This window comes from Pezoporus flaviventris, unplaced genomic scaffold (assembly GCF_033815535.1).
Source record: "Pezoporus flaviventris isolate CSIRO_AGI_PZ_B2104156 unplaced genomic scaffold, CSIRO_AGI_Pfla_v1 ptg000066l, whole genome shotgun sequence".
Classification (NCBI taxonomy): Eukaryota; Metazoa; Chordata; class Aves; order Psittaciformes; family Psittacidae; genus Pezoporus; species Pezoporus flaviventris.
This window is the reverse complement of record NW_026892614.1, coordinates 11,196,935-11,212,434: the sequence shown is the minus strand read 5'-3', so window position 1 is coordinate 11,212,434 and position 15,500 is coordinate 11,196,935. Positions and strand designations below refer to the sequence as shown.

Sequence of the window (15,500 nt, the reverse complement as noted above, 5' to 3'; positions counted from 1 at the left end):
GTTTTTAACTGAAAAAACTGTCTGCCCCAATAGCTAACACCGTGGCAGGAGTACCACCACCACAACCTCATCTGTTTTGTTCCCCTGTAACATGGCTGTTCCCTCTGGAAAGGCGTACATTTATCATCCTGCTGTCAGCACTTTTTCACACTCCATCTTAACAGAGCAGAAGCATTTCCAAGGGACATATCTTTTCTATACATAAGAGAAGAGGGAAAAGCCCTGCTTTTTAAAGGTGCATTGGAGCATGGGCAGCCTCTTCAAAGAGTGAGCCAAGAGGGTCGTGGCTTGGGAGAAGGACAAAGGTATTACCGAGTATAAACAGGTGACTTCATAAGTTTACCCTAAACAGACATCCAGAAACTGGTCAAAAATTGCTACTGTTTCATTCACATTTAATTACACCCTCATTCCACAAAGGTTCTATTTACCAGATAAATTATTTACATGGTATTAGGCAAAGAATGCATACTAAATGGTTCTAGTAATTTTGCTGTCACCAATTTCTAACAATTTTATTCTTTAAGCCACAATACAAGGGTGGAGTCATTTTAAAAATGTATTCTCATCATGTATTATATAAACATGTTTCCTTTTTAATCTGCAAACTTGTATGTTCTACCACAGCCAGTAGTCTCCTGCTGGACTTGGGCTATAGGCTCTGAAGGCAGTATCTGTAACAGCTAGCATCAATTTTGGTTCCTTAAATCTACGTGACCTACACCCAATAAGCTTATATGAGCTTCACTGAAGTGCATTTTAAAACTCCAGATTATCTATTAAGTTCCTGGGAACACACGCTAGCTGTTTATCCTCTTTCAAAAGTGACCCAACCCAAATTGCAAAATACCAAAACATAGCCTATTACAGAAATCCAGATGCAAAATCAGTGGCTGTGACCCAACTCTAGAGCAGTAGTGGCAAGTAAATCTCTACACAGAAGTCATTTGTCAGTAGCTTGCAACTTGTAACAGTAGCAAAGAAAACACTGTCTGTAGCTCCGGAAGTTTAACTGATGTTCCAGTGGCTATTTTTCAAGGCAAGCAGAGCTGTTAAATATTTTTTAAATTTTATTATTTTTATGCTAAAGTAGCAGTATATACAAGAAAAAAAAATCCAACACAAAACCATGAAGAAAACTAAGAAGGTAAACTTAAAAGTACTGAAGTTTGTTAGCAGCAAACCAGGTGATACTGCTCCGCATTGCTCCCTACACAAGTTCTTTTCACAAAATGCATAGTGAAGCTTGCAATCATAGTAAATCAAGGGGGAGGTTCTTGCTCAGTATGAAGGAAGTTTCTCCAAAGAGAATATCCTCAAAATTGGTATTTCAGAGTAAATACTGAAAAGTGGTTTTAGAAACCATTTTTTCCTGCAGAAAATTGTTGTGTTTACTGCAGTTCACAGATAACCATTCTCTACTGATTTTCTTGTTTCTCCTAGTCATTGTCAGGCATTTGTCTACACAGTGGATCTGTAAACCAGAGATGAGGGTTCCCTTTTTCAGTAAGAGGGACTCCCTCTTCTCCCCTTACCCCCTATCATGAATGAGTATCTGGCTACTGCCACCACTTCCCTTTCTCACATTTCTCTCTCCACAATCAGAACACAATGATCTGGCTTTACCAAAGTCCTGCAAGTGGTATCAGATAGACAGGCCCTTCCACATGAATCTCCCCAAACCCTAGCTTCCAACAGGGAGAGCCTTGCATCCTGTGTGAGATGGCCCCCAGAGATCCCCAATCTCTACCCAGCACCTTTTTCTTCCCTCTCTCAGAGAATCCAGAGAAGAGCTGCTTTTCTGCCTTTTCTTATCTCAGACAGGTTTTCAGGGAAGAGACAGCTGTGGGGTAAGGCAATATCTCTGCTTTGAGCACCATGGCTTCACCTGCATTGTTGTAACAAATCCTGTGGGAAGAAAGGACATACAGACATGTGCAAACTAACATGCCTAGGGCTTCCCACTTGCAGCAGTCCTACACCCCTCCCATCCAGTCTGACAGCCACATGATGTAGTCCATGAACAGAACTTTCCCATTTCATGATTTTTAAAATATGCAAGATATGAGAACCAGCAGAAATTGATTTGGAGCAAGTTGTGCAAGGTCCCTAAAATAGAAGAGGTGAAACTAAGCCAAAACTATGTTTCTAATATCAAACAATTTGGTACAAAGATCTGTTTATTACTCAACAATGTGACAGTATATATACAAAGACTATATATATACAAAGACAGTGTGGAATGTGACATTTACATGAAATTTCAGTACATGTCATGCACAGATACTATTGCAATGTTATTTGAATAGTTCCAGAATGTTAAGCTGAATAAATATTCCTTGCTTCAAAAAAATCATTTTTACTTTTACATAAAAATATATAATATTGCACTCTTTACAAGGCCAACAATTTTGCATATTGATTTGTAACAAGTGGAAGTCTACTTTATAAAAATAAGCCTTTGTGAGCAACACCCCAAATCAGAGAGCACAAAAAGACCCCCCAAACCACAGTATTAGTGTGGATTTTTTTTCTCTTAGATAAAGCACATCACTTCAACACGAGCTATGAAGCTTTTCAGTCTGTATTTGGACCTTACATTAACATTTAGACAGTGAAAAACATGACTAAATCCAACCCATACAATGCTGCTACAATATACACAGTTTAAAATTCAATTCATACAGTATGTAGCCACTTGCTTAATTGAACAAAAAAAAAAAACAAGGTAATGTGCCATGGCCCATGAGAATATTTCTTAAGTTTTTCTAGTTTGAAAAGTTCTTCAATCAGGAAGTTACAAGACTCTCTGAAGGCTGTTTGGAATTTTCAAAAGTGGAAAGATTCCCTCTATGTTGTCTTCCTCACAATTTGACAATTTCATATACAATGTTGTGAAGGCAGATAAACCCTCATATAAGAAAACATAGCAGTTCATCTGTATGGCAAGCACAGAACATGCCAGTGATTAAAAAGTAAAGCAATTTAAAAGAAAAATGACATCAGACTTGCAGAACATTCTTGTTTTGCCATTCACATAACCGGTAGGCACCCATTCATGGTGGCAGGCTTAGAGGTCTTCAAATCCATCAAGTGAAACGCTAATTTTTGATCTGGCCTAAGAACTCAAATGTTAAGCCTTTAAGGAGGCTTATTTTTCTCCTCCTCAAAACAATAGCACCCAGGAATAACTAACCTATTTGCACAGTGCATCTGTGTAAACTCTTCCAAATCATCTGATGCCTATGAACATTGATTATTCAAGCAGTTAGATTAAAATATTTGACAGTGTATTGAACTTCAATGACACTAGAACAGGAGCACATCTGTGCCTTAACACCTTTTTTAGAGCTCTGCAAGATAAGATGTGGGTGTATATAACATATATTCTGCCACAGAACTGCAAAAGCTAAGTGTTGCAAAGTTTGGGAGTTAATACCACATTAAAAAAAAACATAACAAAACCAAAACATGATCTCATTACTTCGTGATTCCATGAGGTGTCTACCCATCACTTAAGACAAATTTTAATTTTGCCTGTTGCAGACTATTATGCTAACAGAGAAATGACAAAAATTACAAATATAAAGATAACAGAAATTCAACTTTTAGCATTACTATACCATAAGATGGTGCAAAAAGCACCTACTGAGTTCTTTGCTTCTCAAAAAAGCAATTTTAAGTGGCCTTGGATTTTTTAAGTTTTGGGTTGCTTATCCCAGAGCTAAGGATACCACGCTCAACAAACCAGATATACATACACTGACACTTTAATAGATATTTACAGCACTTAACGCTGCCGGTATTTTACAACAGAAAAGAGGGAATAAGCATTATTTATTTTTTTTTTTAATTCTGTCCCAGAAGTGATTTAAAAAAACTATTATGTTTTATATTGCAGCATTTGACTTGTATGTTAGAGCATTTACGAGTCACTTTGCTGGTATTGCAGTATATGACCAGAGCTTCCTGGTGACCTGGATATACTTCAAGTTTGTGCATGCACATACATAATTATACAACCACCTTAGACTGCTCTTTATCAAAGATGTGTTCAGTCATTCTAGAGACAAACTACTTCAAAATCCAGTTAAATAAGAAATTCTATGATCTATTTTGGATTTAAAGTGCATCAGAGACAAGTTAGCAGCAAAATTGTCATCACCCAGCTGCATAGCTGCTAAGGAATGAATAGAACATGGGTAGCTTCAAACGCTGCTGGTCCTTGCGACACCAAGCTATAACGTTTCCATCACTATTAGCTGTGAACAAGTGATGACCATCACAGGAAAATGTCAGGCTGTAAAACAAGAAGACAATCTATTTTTATATTAGATTTGGCTATTTAAAATGCTGGAAGACATAAAAAGCCCATTAAGAGTAGAGCCAACAAAGATTAGCTCTCAGGGGAGACTTAGTGAGTACATTTACACAGTAATACATTCGTTTATACCCACTTACTCATTTTTATAACCAAAAGGCTGAACTACAGCTTTGTCCAACAGTTCAATGTGCAGTATAGTACTTATTTCATTGCACTGTCACAGAAAAAGGTAGGATCAGCAGCAGAATCCTACTCTTTGCCTGGGCTGCCCCTTCTACTTCTGAAGGGAAGGCTTTTCAGCAGCAGAATTCTGTGCCCTCTGAACCTGCTTGCTGACAAAGGCAGAAACTAAATCCATTTTATTTCATGGTACAGGACAGGACTTTTGTTCAGCCAGGCATTTCTTGAGCTATAGCAGTAGTAAAGCCCTTCAGTCATGCTATGGGTAGTATTAGAGAGTATGAAGGTCAGCATCCATTTTCTGTCTCATTTAAACAGGAAATTTTAAATTATTAAATAGCCACTAAGTCCTTATCAACAAGCTTTGTGAAATATGCTTCTTTAAAGGGGGTAACAAAGACAGTAACTGCTATCAGTCAATGTTTTTCATTTCTAAAAACCATTGATTAGTGGTTTGGGTTTTAAATGATACTTCAGCAACGGTCAAAACATTTTTTCAGAGTGATTTGTTACTACACTAAGATGATAAAATTTTGGCATAACTGTAAGACTTCTGTGCAGCCTCCTGTACCACTGGGGACAAAGACTCAATCTTCTGTGCTCAGAAAACTTTGTCATGAGAATAATTCTGCTTACATGAATCATCAAGGGGACTTAGAAAAAAATTGCAATTGTGGTGTTTAAACTTATTTCTGGGGGAGACAAAACCTCCTCTATTGGAGTCTGACAGTTATCTCATGATTTTTACAGATTCTGGAGAAAAAATATTAAGAAGAGTAGCTATTGTTCAGTTCTTAAGAGAATCCTGCTTACTTCTATCTGTCATTAGCAGAATCTAGTTATTACTGCCATTACAAATACACTTGTGTTTATTTTGCTTTCATGGATAATTAGCAGGATTGCATTGCTCTTTTTAGACATGGGTGTTTACCTCCTGCTCTCATATCAAATCCATGTTCAACACTCAAGGATATTTTGCTGTGGTTCTGTTTGCTGTTTTTTTTTCTAAAGAGAAAAATCCATTTATTGTATACTTAAGATCTTTTTACCTTACAATAGGTTTGGCTGACTTCGAAAATGTTATTTCTCGTACTGGCTTCAAGTCCCATGTACTCCATAGTCTGAAAGAAAGTAATTTTTCTCCACATTTAATTTTAAAAACACTTCAGTGATAAACAGTCTATTTAGCAACTACTAAGATTTGAAACTGAACAACAGCTCATCCACCTTCTTTAAAGCCAAATATCAGCATGATCTTTGGCTACATGCTCTCAAACTGTAAGCCTCAGTTACAACGCATTTTAACAAAAATGTTTTAAATGCTTACCTTACAACTCCATTTTCAAGCCCCCCTGCAATCACATTGACAGACACTCCTTCAGGCTGGTTAGAGAAAGCAACAGAGCAAATACTTTCCCTGCAGTGTACATGTCCCACGAGATCACCATTAACAGTCCAAAGTCTCAAATCACTACCCCCTCCAACTGCAACAGAACATAGCATAGAAGCATTAAAAATAAATCAAGACCACAGCTAGGTCTATGCAACAGAATCTTTAAGTGTTAAAGAATTAAACTTCTTGAAATATCATAAGGTTTAAATGACTTGGAGTGATGTGTTATGCAGTGAACAATTACCTCTTCTTTCCTTTTGTGACAGAGAGCATGTAAACCACCAAGCCATTGCAGTGATTTAGAAGATACCACTTCATGTTTATGGAACATTGTACTTACAAAATGCTATATGAATTTAATGACCAATTTTCATGTACTAACAGAAAAGCACTAAGAGCTTCCCTGGAATTCACACTATCTACTCTAAACAGCTAGTTCTTGTACCCTGGCTTGCATTTTAAGTAAAATGCTTAGAAGTAGCAAGCACAGTTATCTTATCTGGGATTATTTGATTCTGTTAAAGAATTAACAACCCCACTACTGCTCTGTCTTAAAAACGATTGAAACTGTTATCCCTCACCAATTAAAGATTACCATCTTTTCCAGAAAAAAAAACCAAAAAAAAAAAACAAACCAACCGGAAGAAAAAAAAACAAAAAAAAACAAAACAACAAACAACCCAAACCCAAATCCAACCTGATTTGTGAGCTATAGAAATGGAGTTGAAAGTCTCCATGTCAGTTTAAAACTTAAATACTAGGTTTCTGAAGCTATGTCTTTTAATACCACTCACTTGTGCTACTTTGCTTCTTCCCCTGATTTGGAACAGTTTTCGTTTCAGTTCTGCCGATGGAGGACTACAGTGGCTGAAAGATACTGCACTATGCAAGGCCCTTCTTACTCAAGGCAAAAGAGAAAGAAGATTGCTCCAAATGAAATGAGAATTGGGTCGATAACCACCTTCTAACAATATGGATGAACAAAATGAAGCTCTCTTCATTCTTATTCTGTACCTCCTTGGATCAGTGAAACAATATTCTTTCATTTAGATGGAGCCCAGCCTCAAGATAAACACAATACACACTGGTATCCTTATAGACAGTAAAATGGTGTGAGGACTTGGCCCTGCTTTACAGATACTCAGTCAATCTTCAAGTCAATGAGCACACAATTTACAAGATACTCAAAACCCCACTGCTCAAACAGGTCATAATGACCTCATTGAGATACAGTACTCTGTGAACACAAGACAGTACAAAAACCTGGTTTAAAATAAGATGGGGGAGGATCTATGCTTGCTTCTAGAGATATGGAAGCATTTAAAGTGATATAAGAACAATTACTAGAGTGAATAACAACATTTTGGCCAACTTTGCAGAATTTAGGTCTCCCAGGAATCCACTGAAATTTTAAGTCCTTTATGAAGAGATCAAGCTGTTAGCTTTTATATCTCTATTTCCTCCAACAACATCTACCTAATAATTTCTGGATAAATTTATTTTGTTACTATGTAAAAAAAAGAGTGCTCCTATATGACCAAATTTATCCTCAGATGATTAATACACACTCGGTAACTAATAGCAAGACTCATGATAGATTTGGTCCTCAAGACAGAACAGTTTTCTCCACTGAAAAAATATACCTGAATCACAAACTGTTGCAATATCACCAGTTGTTTCACTAGCTGCAACTGCAGTCACAGGACTCTTGTGTCCAGCCAGACTCTGGACATAGCACAGCCTGAAGAAAATAAAGAAAACAAGCCTGAAATTCAGACTCAAACACAGAAAAGGTTCTTTGAGGAAAATATTTAAGAGTTATATTAATTTCAATCAGCATTTTGCATGATGATGGTATTGTTCATATTCATTATAGAATTTCAGCACTGTCCGTGGGAAAAAAAACCAAACCAGTAAGTGTTTGACTTCACATTAAAATATACACAAAACAAACTGAGTTAACTTTAAAAGGGTAAAGATACCCTGAAGCTAGAGAACAGGCATTTAAACTAAAGCCATTGGAAAAAGTTACATATGTAGGTGTACCTGTTCAAATCCCATATGATGCAGGTTCCATCTTTGCTGACACTTATCATTATACTGTATGGTTTGCACACAAACAAGCTTGTTATTTCTGCTGTGTGACCATACAGATGGACTTGAGACTCCATTTCTATCTCTGAAGGCTGGAAAAGAGCAAGGTAAAACATGAACTCATTTAAAAAAAAGTGTGGGGTTTTTTTTTTTTTTTTGTTGTGGTGGGTTGCTGGTTTTGGTTGGTTTCCCCCCTTCCCCCTCAGAAAGGATAAGCTTAGGGACAAGTTTCATTCTTAGATTTCAAAAATTGGTTCCTATTGCTTTTAATGATGTTGTTGATGCTTTAGTATTGTTTACTGCTTTATAACATGATCATTAATGTTCAACATTTTGCTTCCAGTGCATTAGTCTAAACAAACATTTTTGATGTGGTCTAATGAATCAAAATGAACTATTGTACTTCTGTCTCAATTACACACCTCAAAACTGGATAATTTGTTTTCTACAAGACTGCCATTTCTACATGACAGCAAAATGACAGTCTCAATATTTTAGCATCCAGAGGAAGTACTTGGAAATTGAAAGAAAAACTAGCTCAGCACTTTTTGCTTTGTGTACAGGGAATTACTGGGAATTCCTCAAATTGGTGCCAAGTCCTTCAGTGATACCAAGATAGAAAAACATGCAGGAAGTCAATTTAAATATAGAAACATCCAGATAAAAACTAAGCAGCAAGTTTAACACTAAATAGTACTTCTTATTCAAGTTACATAATTTTAAATGATTCAGACTTCCTGAAAACTGGGTAAATTGAAGTAGCTGCTTAATCAGAATACTAATGCTTTAGGACAACTGGCTGTATAGAGATTAGAATAATCTTTGTAAAAGAAGAGCCTTTTTCTGCTTGTGTCCTCACATTTTTAGAATTTTAGCAGCAACTGTATTAAGGTATAATAAGTTATGAAATAATTACCTAATGGCTAAAATAACATCCCCTCTTTACTTCCCACTTGCTTTTTGATAACAACCACTAAACCAGTATTCAGATGTGGTAAAACATGCAGGTATGCATCTACCTTGAAATAGCAGTTCTTTCTGTTGGCTACCCAAAATGATCGCCTACAGCATTTGAGTGGAGCATTTAAACAATCACTGCCAGTTTTACTCAAACAGATCATTAAAGCACGCTCTCTTTGTTCGCAAGACAACCCCAATAGTCAGCAAATGGAGGCTAGAGTAGCTTGTACAACCAGAAAACCTTAGCTGGGGTTTTCTTGAAGGTATGACTTATTGTCAAGATAGATCACAGTTTCAAAGCAGTACTTCACTGGTTTTTGACCATTTTAAAGGCTAGGAAGAAACAGAGCAACTGAGATAACAGAGGTATTTTTGAATTCTGGCAGTACGCTTTTGAATTCCCATATTCAATTAACAACATGATCTGTTTTATGTCTATGCATTGAAATTTTAAATGTGAAGCAGGGTGAAATATTCATCTTTCAAGTACTGCATTATAACACACTGTTCACTCTATCAGTGAACAGCTGACAAGATGCATACAGAACAGATGCTAGGAAGCGTATTTGCATTCCCTGCAGCCCTGACTCGGGTAACTGAACTCAACAACAGGAGCTGCAAAATTGGCATAAGGTCAGTCTGCCTGGGGCATGTAAAACTGTCAGCACTGAGAAATTCAGCGAAGAGAGTCTCAAAGAGAACATCTGCATAGCTGAACAAAAAAATCACTTGTTTGTAGGAAATGCAGGGAAACCCCACTACTAGAGTTTCTTTTCAGCATTGCAGAAGCAAATATATTTCTATTTTAGGACTCAAAAAACCTTTTAACTGGCATCTAAGTCTTGATACAGGTTATTTACAAATTCACTATTCTGGTGAGCAGTTAAGGTGCCCGACTTCAGATCCAACTCACTGAAGCTTGACTTGCTTGAACTGTTTGTGCTTTTCCCAGTCTAAGCATCTGCTGTTGCCGTCATTTAAAACAGGAAACTGGATAGGCATAGCAGATCATACCAAGGTTCCTTCTTGCCCATGCTAATGCAGTGATTGAAGAGCATCAAGGAGCACAATACTGTAAATGTGTTTGCCAATACCTGTATCTATCTGCATTAACCTAAATTTGAGAATTCAGTTTAGTTATTACAGGTAACCCTACAGATACCTAAAAATTACCTCTCAAGAAAGCTGCAAAATCTTTGTTAATACCATGAACAGTAGAAGTTACTGCTGGCAAAGTCAGACAGAACTCAAATTTGGTCCGAACCAGAAGATGAATTTCAATTTCTATTTATGTTTTTATACCATGGTTGTTACCACATAGTTTTAGGGTGATCTCTACTAGTATCTCAGTATCTTCCATTAATGCATTAAGTAATGCAAGTTACTCTTCTTCCTTCCCGCCTCACAGCTTTTACCCTTGGGGAATAGGACAAAGTGAAGAAAACGGCTTTGTGGTTAATATATATATTGTCTGAGATTTCATCCTGGTTTTTCATAGTCTAAGTGTCTTCTACATTTGAAATGTTTACTTTGGGAAAATGCATTCCGCAGTTTCAATTAGGCTTTGAAAAGCTCTCTGTCATTCACAGGAGTTACTCCTTAATGTAGGGGACTTCATTGTGCCAGAGTGCTTCAGTTCTAAGCCCTAACCTGAATATAGCTGGAGCTGTATGTGCATTCAGATGATGAAGGCTGACTAGAGGCTAGCAGTATGAGAACATCTTAAAAAAAAAAAAAAAAAAAACAAACAAAACCAAATACAAACATGCCAAGGTAAGTCTATTTACCAATGTCAAAGAATACTAAACAAGAACTTTAAATCTTTCTAAAAATTATATTTAGCTAGAATTAAAAAAAAAAATCAAAATCTTTTTAGAAATTGTTCCAAATATAACAATCCCCTTTTCTCACTTTTCCTGTTTAAAGAAAAGCTGAAGTAGTGAATACAGCTAAATCCTTAAACCCTTTTCTCACTTTTCCTGTTTAAAGAAAAGCTGAAGTAGTGAATACAGCTAAATCCTTAAATATAAATCCTATCCAATGGAACTTACCGTATTACTAGTAAATCTGTTCATATATGCTGTGATGACACCAGATCTACTGCCTGTGAACAGCTGACAACTGTCTGGCACCCAAGCACAACTTGTTACCTTGGAAAAACAAAACAAAGCTAGAAAAAATTAGAACAGAAACTATTCTGACTGGAAAGACATATAAAATACCTAAGCTAAAGAAATCCAGGAGTTAAAACATACCTGCTCTAGGTCATATTTGTTATTACTTTGGAAACCAAGCAAAGAGGAAAATTCTGTATAGCCGATAATTTACAGCTAGAGCAGAGAATCACTGCAGACGTATAGATCTACAACCATATCATCAGCCAAAATCTTTTGTGTAGAATCTCACCAACCACTGGAGCACAGAGATTATGCAGTGTTCCCCAACAATCTTTTAGACACTCTTTTTCAGAGGAATTCTAAGCTATAGAGGAGTTCTACTTCTAACGTGAAGCATCTATAATTTTTTCCTGTATTCTTTTTGACCCAGAACTTAAGCTGTTATAAATGCACACCAATATTCCATAGGTGGTAAGAGTACAAAGATCAAAGGCATTCAAAAGGTATCTTTGCCTAGTACAGGAGCAAATTCAGGGATGATACACACTAGAGCAATGAGACGCACTCCAAAGCGGAATGAAACAAATTAGATAGTGGTGTTGGGATGCTCATCTCCAAGAAAAATGAAAGAAAGAATACTTTCTGCCAGGTGAGGCCACCACTTAAATTGCCAGTATTAAATTGCAGAAAAATCTGATTTTTTTTTTACCTGATGGAACTGTGAACTCTGTATAAAGTTGACTGGAGGTTCACTTTGCTTGCTTTTCAGTCTTAAAATGTTATCAGCATATCCCCAGCTCAGGATAGCTGACCACTGGATATCTGTGCTGTGCATGCTTCTCACACCTGAAGGAAGGCACACAATATTGCATTGCATGTGCAACCAAGAAGTTGATCACTTTTTTTTAGTCAACAATAAAAATCTCAGCTCCATGTTTTACCACAAGCTCGAATATAAAACCCCCTGAAGTTACAAAACAAGATGTTTTCTGTTGGGCTGTGGCTTAATCCATAGTATATTATAAACAGCTTTCAGAAACTATTGAAACATTGAGTGTTCTCTAAAGACAGTTTACAATCTGGACAAAGCTTTTCTGAAGAAATGTTCTCCACTACAAGTGGAGAAAAGGGGAAAAGGCTGACAATACTTCCCAGACAGAGGATAGATTGTTCATAACTTCATAGAATTGTGGAACGGTTTGGGTTGGAAACTACAAAGATCATCTAGTTCCAACCCCTTTCGCATGGGCAGGGACACCTTCCACTAGACCAGATTGATCAAAGCCCCATCCAACCTGGCCTTGAACACTTCCAGCAATGGCACAGCCACAACTTCTCTGGGCATCCTTTTCCAGTGCCCTCTCCTTCAAGAAGGTTACTTGGTTTTGTTATCAAAAATATCAACTTAGAGGAAACCTCTGTTGTAGTTTTGAAAATTACAAGTAAAATCCACCCTCCAGAAAGATACCACACACAAGGAAGCTGTTACTGGATTTATAAATCAGTATTTGGAAAAAGTAACTTAATTTGGGAAATTAACTGGAGAATAAGAGTAGCATTAGATTTAATTTTTTTATGGCTTATTTTCACATGTATTGTACATGTAGAGAATAAGCACAGATTCATACCTTGCTCCTTGCTATATATCATCAAAAGGCAAAACTTGCGGGACAAACCACAGATAGCTTTAGTTGGTAAAGCCTGGAGAGAGCCAAACCTTTCTCCATGTGGTTGGCTAAAGCAGACAACAGGATCTGGAGCACTTGGGGAACCAACATATTCTCCCCACTTCAAGCCTTTTATCCATGGTAATGGACTCTAAACCAAGCACAGATAAAGGTCAAATTAAAAAGTGGTTAAAAGTTTTCAGGAAAACATTATTTCATTAGTAAGGGAGAATTATTCATATCACATTCCTGTAAGAAATGACATGGTAAGCACTGTGCAAGTATTCTAAAAACACAAGAAAGACAAGTATGAAACACTCTAGTGTCATCAGTTGAACTATCAGCTTTAAGGCAGTTCTCTCACTTCTTTAAGGGCTGAGGTAGCAAGCTCGCAGTTTAGGTAGGTAGTGACAAATTCTGGTTTCCTTAGGTGCAAGGATTCAGTTTCTCACTGGACTTTAGGAAAAACAAGTATTTAAAGTGAAGAACGTTCAACTGTTTCTTTGTCTGTAGGACAAAGATGGAAGAAAGCACAGTATGTGGTTATCTACTATAGGTTTCCACACAGATTCCAGAATTCATCACTAAAAGTATAAAAATGGTTAAGTGAAATGCCTTACAACATCTATTTGCTATAACCAAGAAATTCAGATCTTGGTTATATACAAAATATAGATATATACAAAATGTATCAAAACCATGAAAATAATTTTCACTACCACCTTAATTTTGTGTATTTTCTTTACAGTATGATATGGGTAGGAAGTTGTAGTTTTAGGGAGAAAACTGTAAACGCAATGGTACAACAATTACAGCATATGAATGATAATTAAGCCATCTTGAAATCAAAATGACATACTGGATATATTATTTCTTTAGTGTGTTCTCTGGTTTCTCTGAAAGCAAACTGCACTAGTAATCCCATGGCAGCAGGAAGTTCTCCTTCCATTATAAGCCTGGATCCAGGTCTACTAACATGTGCTGCATGGAACAGCTGGCGAGGTGTTTGCCCATATGTTTTTATCATTGTTTCAAGAGCTCTTCTTTGAACAGGATCCTCAACAGCAGAAACATCCATCCCAAAGTAGGTCTAGAGAGGGAAAAAATAAAAGGGGAGAGGCAAGAATAAGGTTTGTCTTTGAGAAAGGTCTCTCAACACCTGAACACAAATTTAGAGGCAGACTCTTCACTTGTTCGGTTAAGATTTGAACCGGAAGCCATCCCCCAATGGCCGTGTTAAAGAGCCACTGAGAACAGTAACCTTGTCATTACATATTTGATGGAGGCAACTACCACTTTTAAGACTTACCATGGGAGCTGCTCCCATGTGTATTCCATGACTAATTTCTGACAAAGAAGTTCTCAGTAGACTTTTACCAGTCTGTGCAAAAACAGACAGGTTGCTGTCTGATAAAGAAAAAATTGAAAAGGTTTGTTTTCTTTATCTTTATCTTTTTAATTAACATGTTAAAGCTCTGGTTGGGGGTGCGTTAGGAGAAAGAAGCTTCATAGTTCAGGAAAGTAGAAGTTCTCTCTACTTGTCTTTTTCATGCCTCTCTGTGTACCACACTTTTCCCCAGTCATACTGACAAAGACTTTGACTTTTCACTTTAAAAAGAACCCGATGAACACACTCACAGACTTAATATCTGAGACCTAAGGTAGTAACTAGATCAATACTTAAGCACAAAATAAGGAAGGAAAGCAGTTGGATGGCTACTTGAAAAGAAAAAGCCACCACTGACAAACACTACTGTTTTATTAGCTCTTCCAGCTATAGAATGAGCAAATACATGGATAACATCTCAATGCTTTTGAAACCAGGACTGCCTGGTTGAGCAAGCCTTGTGATAGTAAGGACTGAAGCTAAACAATACAATCCAAGATATCTGTGTTACAATTAAGTAGTGAAATTCTGGAATTCTTTACATGTAAGGAAGACTTATTTGAAATTAAATTTACTGGAGGGGGAAGTACCCATTAGAGGGACAAAGCACAAGATGTATATAAAGGGAAGAACACAAGTAATGAGCTAAGGACAAACTGAACTATTTTAATTGTATCAAAAGCTGCAGCACTATCTGCCTAAATTAAAAGCTTCTTCTGAACAGCATGGAAGCAGGTAAACGTAGTACCTACATACCACTGCAAACAACTATTCAGAAAGGCTGAACCCCATACCTGATCACCCCTCCACCTATCACAAGGCAAGAAAAGCAAACAAATTCAGTAAGTCTCAGCAGTTCCTGGGATCTTATCAATTCTGCACTGAAATGGTTAAAGCCTTTTCTTATTCAAGACTTCACAAGCAAGGGATCTTGCTTCATGCTGGATGTTTTCCAAGCACGTCAGACTGCACTTTCTCCCATTAAGTTACTATGTACAGTCAGCAACACACTGCTTAACAAATACTTACTGCAGGGTGAAAGACATTAATAGCCTGAACAGAGGCCTTGCCTTTTTGCTTATAACCAAACACCAAGTCAATCCAGTGACAGATTGTCTGGGAAACATGGTCAGACTCTAGGGCCTGACGATGAATCAAGATGAAGAGACGAGGATCATTACGAGCCCAGGGTGGAAGATTGACATGGTTTACTCTGTCACCATTTTGACGTACTCCAAAATCAAAACCTACAGAGAGGGGAGTAAATGTTCCAACATTTTAGTTGACAGTAACTTCAAAAAGGTCTTTATAGGGTTCTATGAAACGTAGCCATCAAGCACAGAGATTGCTGATCAGCAAAGCGGCACCATTAACAAGC

The 15,500-nt window shown here is 37.1% G+C and overlaps 1 protein-coding gene across 7 annotated transcripts in view; it reads right to left on the bottom strand.

Moving 5' to 3' along the window:
• Positions 1-2,220: 2,220 nt before the first annotated feature.
• LYST (lysosomal trafficking regulator) overlaps positions 2,221-15,500 on the bottom strand; it is an 82,454-nt gene continuing 69,174 nt past the window's right edge. For 6 of the 7 annotated variants that reach the window (XM_061471215.1, XM_061471218.1, XM_061471219.1 and 3 more), the window contains 10 exons: positions 15,152-15,369; positions 13,595-13,825; positions 12,697-12,886; positions 11,778-11,914; positions 11,003-11,101; positions 7,944-8,083; positions 7,541-7,638; positions 5,832-5,988; positions 5,554-5,625; positions 2,221-4,300 (listed from right to left, as the gene is read on the bottom strand). In XM_061471215.1, the coding sequence (XP_061327199.1) occupies positions 4,162-4,300; positions 5,554-5,625; positions 5,832-5,988; positions 7,541-7,638; positions 7,944-8,083; positions 11,003-11,101; positions 11,778-11,914; positions 12,697-12,886; positions 13,595-13,825; positions 15,152-15,369 (1,481 nt within the window). In that variant the 3' untranslated portion in view covers positions 2,221-4,161. Of the gene's footprint in view, positions 4,321-5,553; positions 5,626-5,831; positions 5,989-7,540; positions 7,639-7,943; positions 8,084-11,002; positions 11,102-11,777; positions 11,915-12,696; positions 12,887-13,594; positions 13,826-15,151; positions 15,370-15,500 lie in introns of all 7 variants that reach the window. The other variant, XM_061471221.1, reaches the window with a different exon arrangement.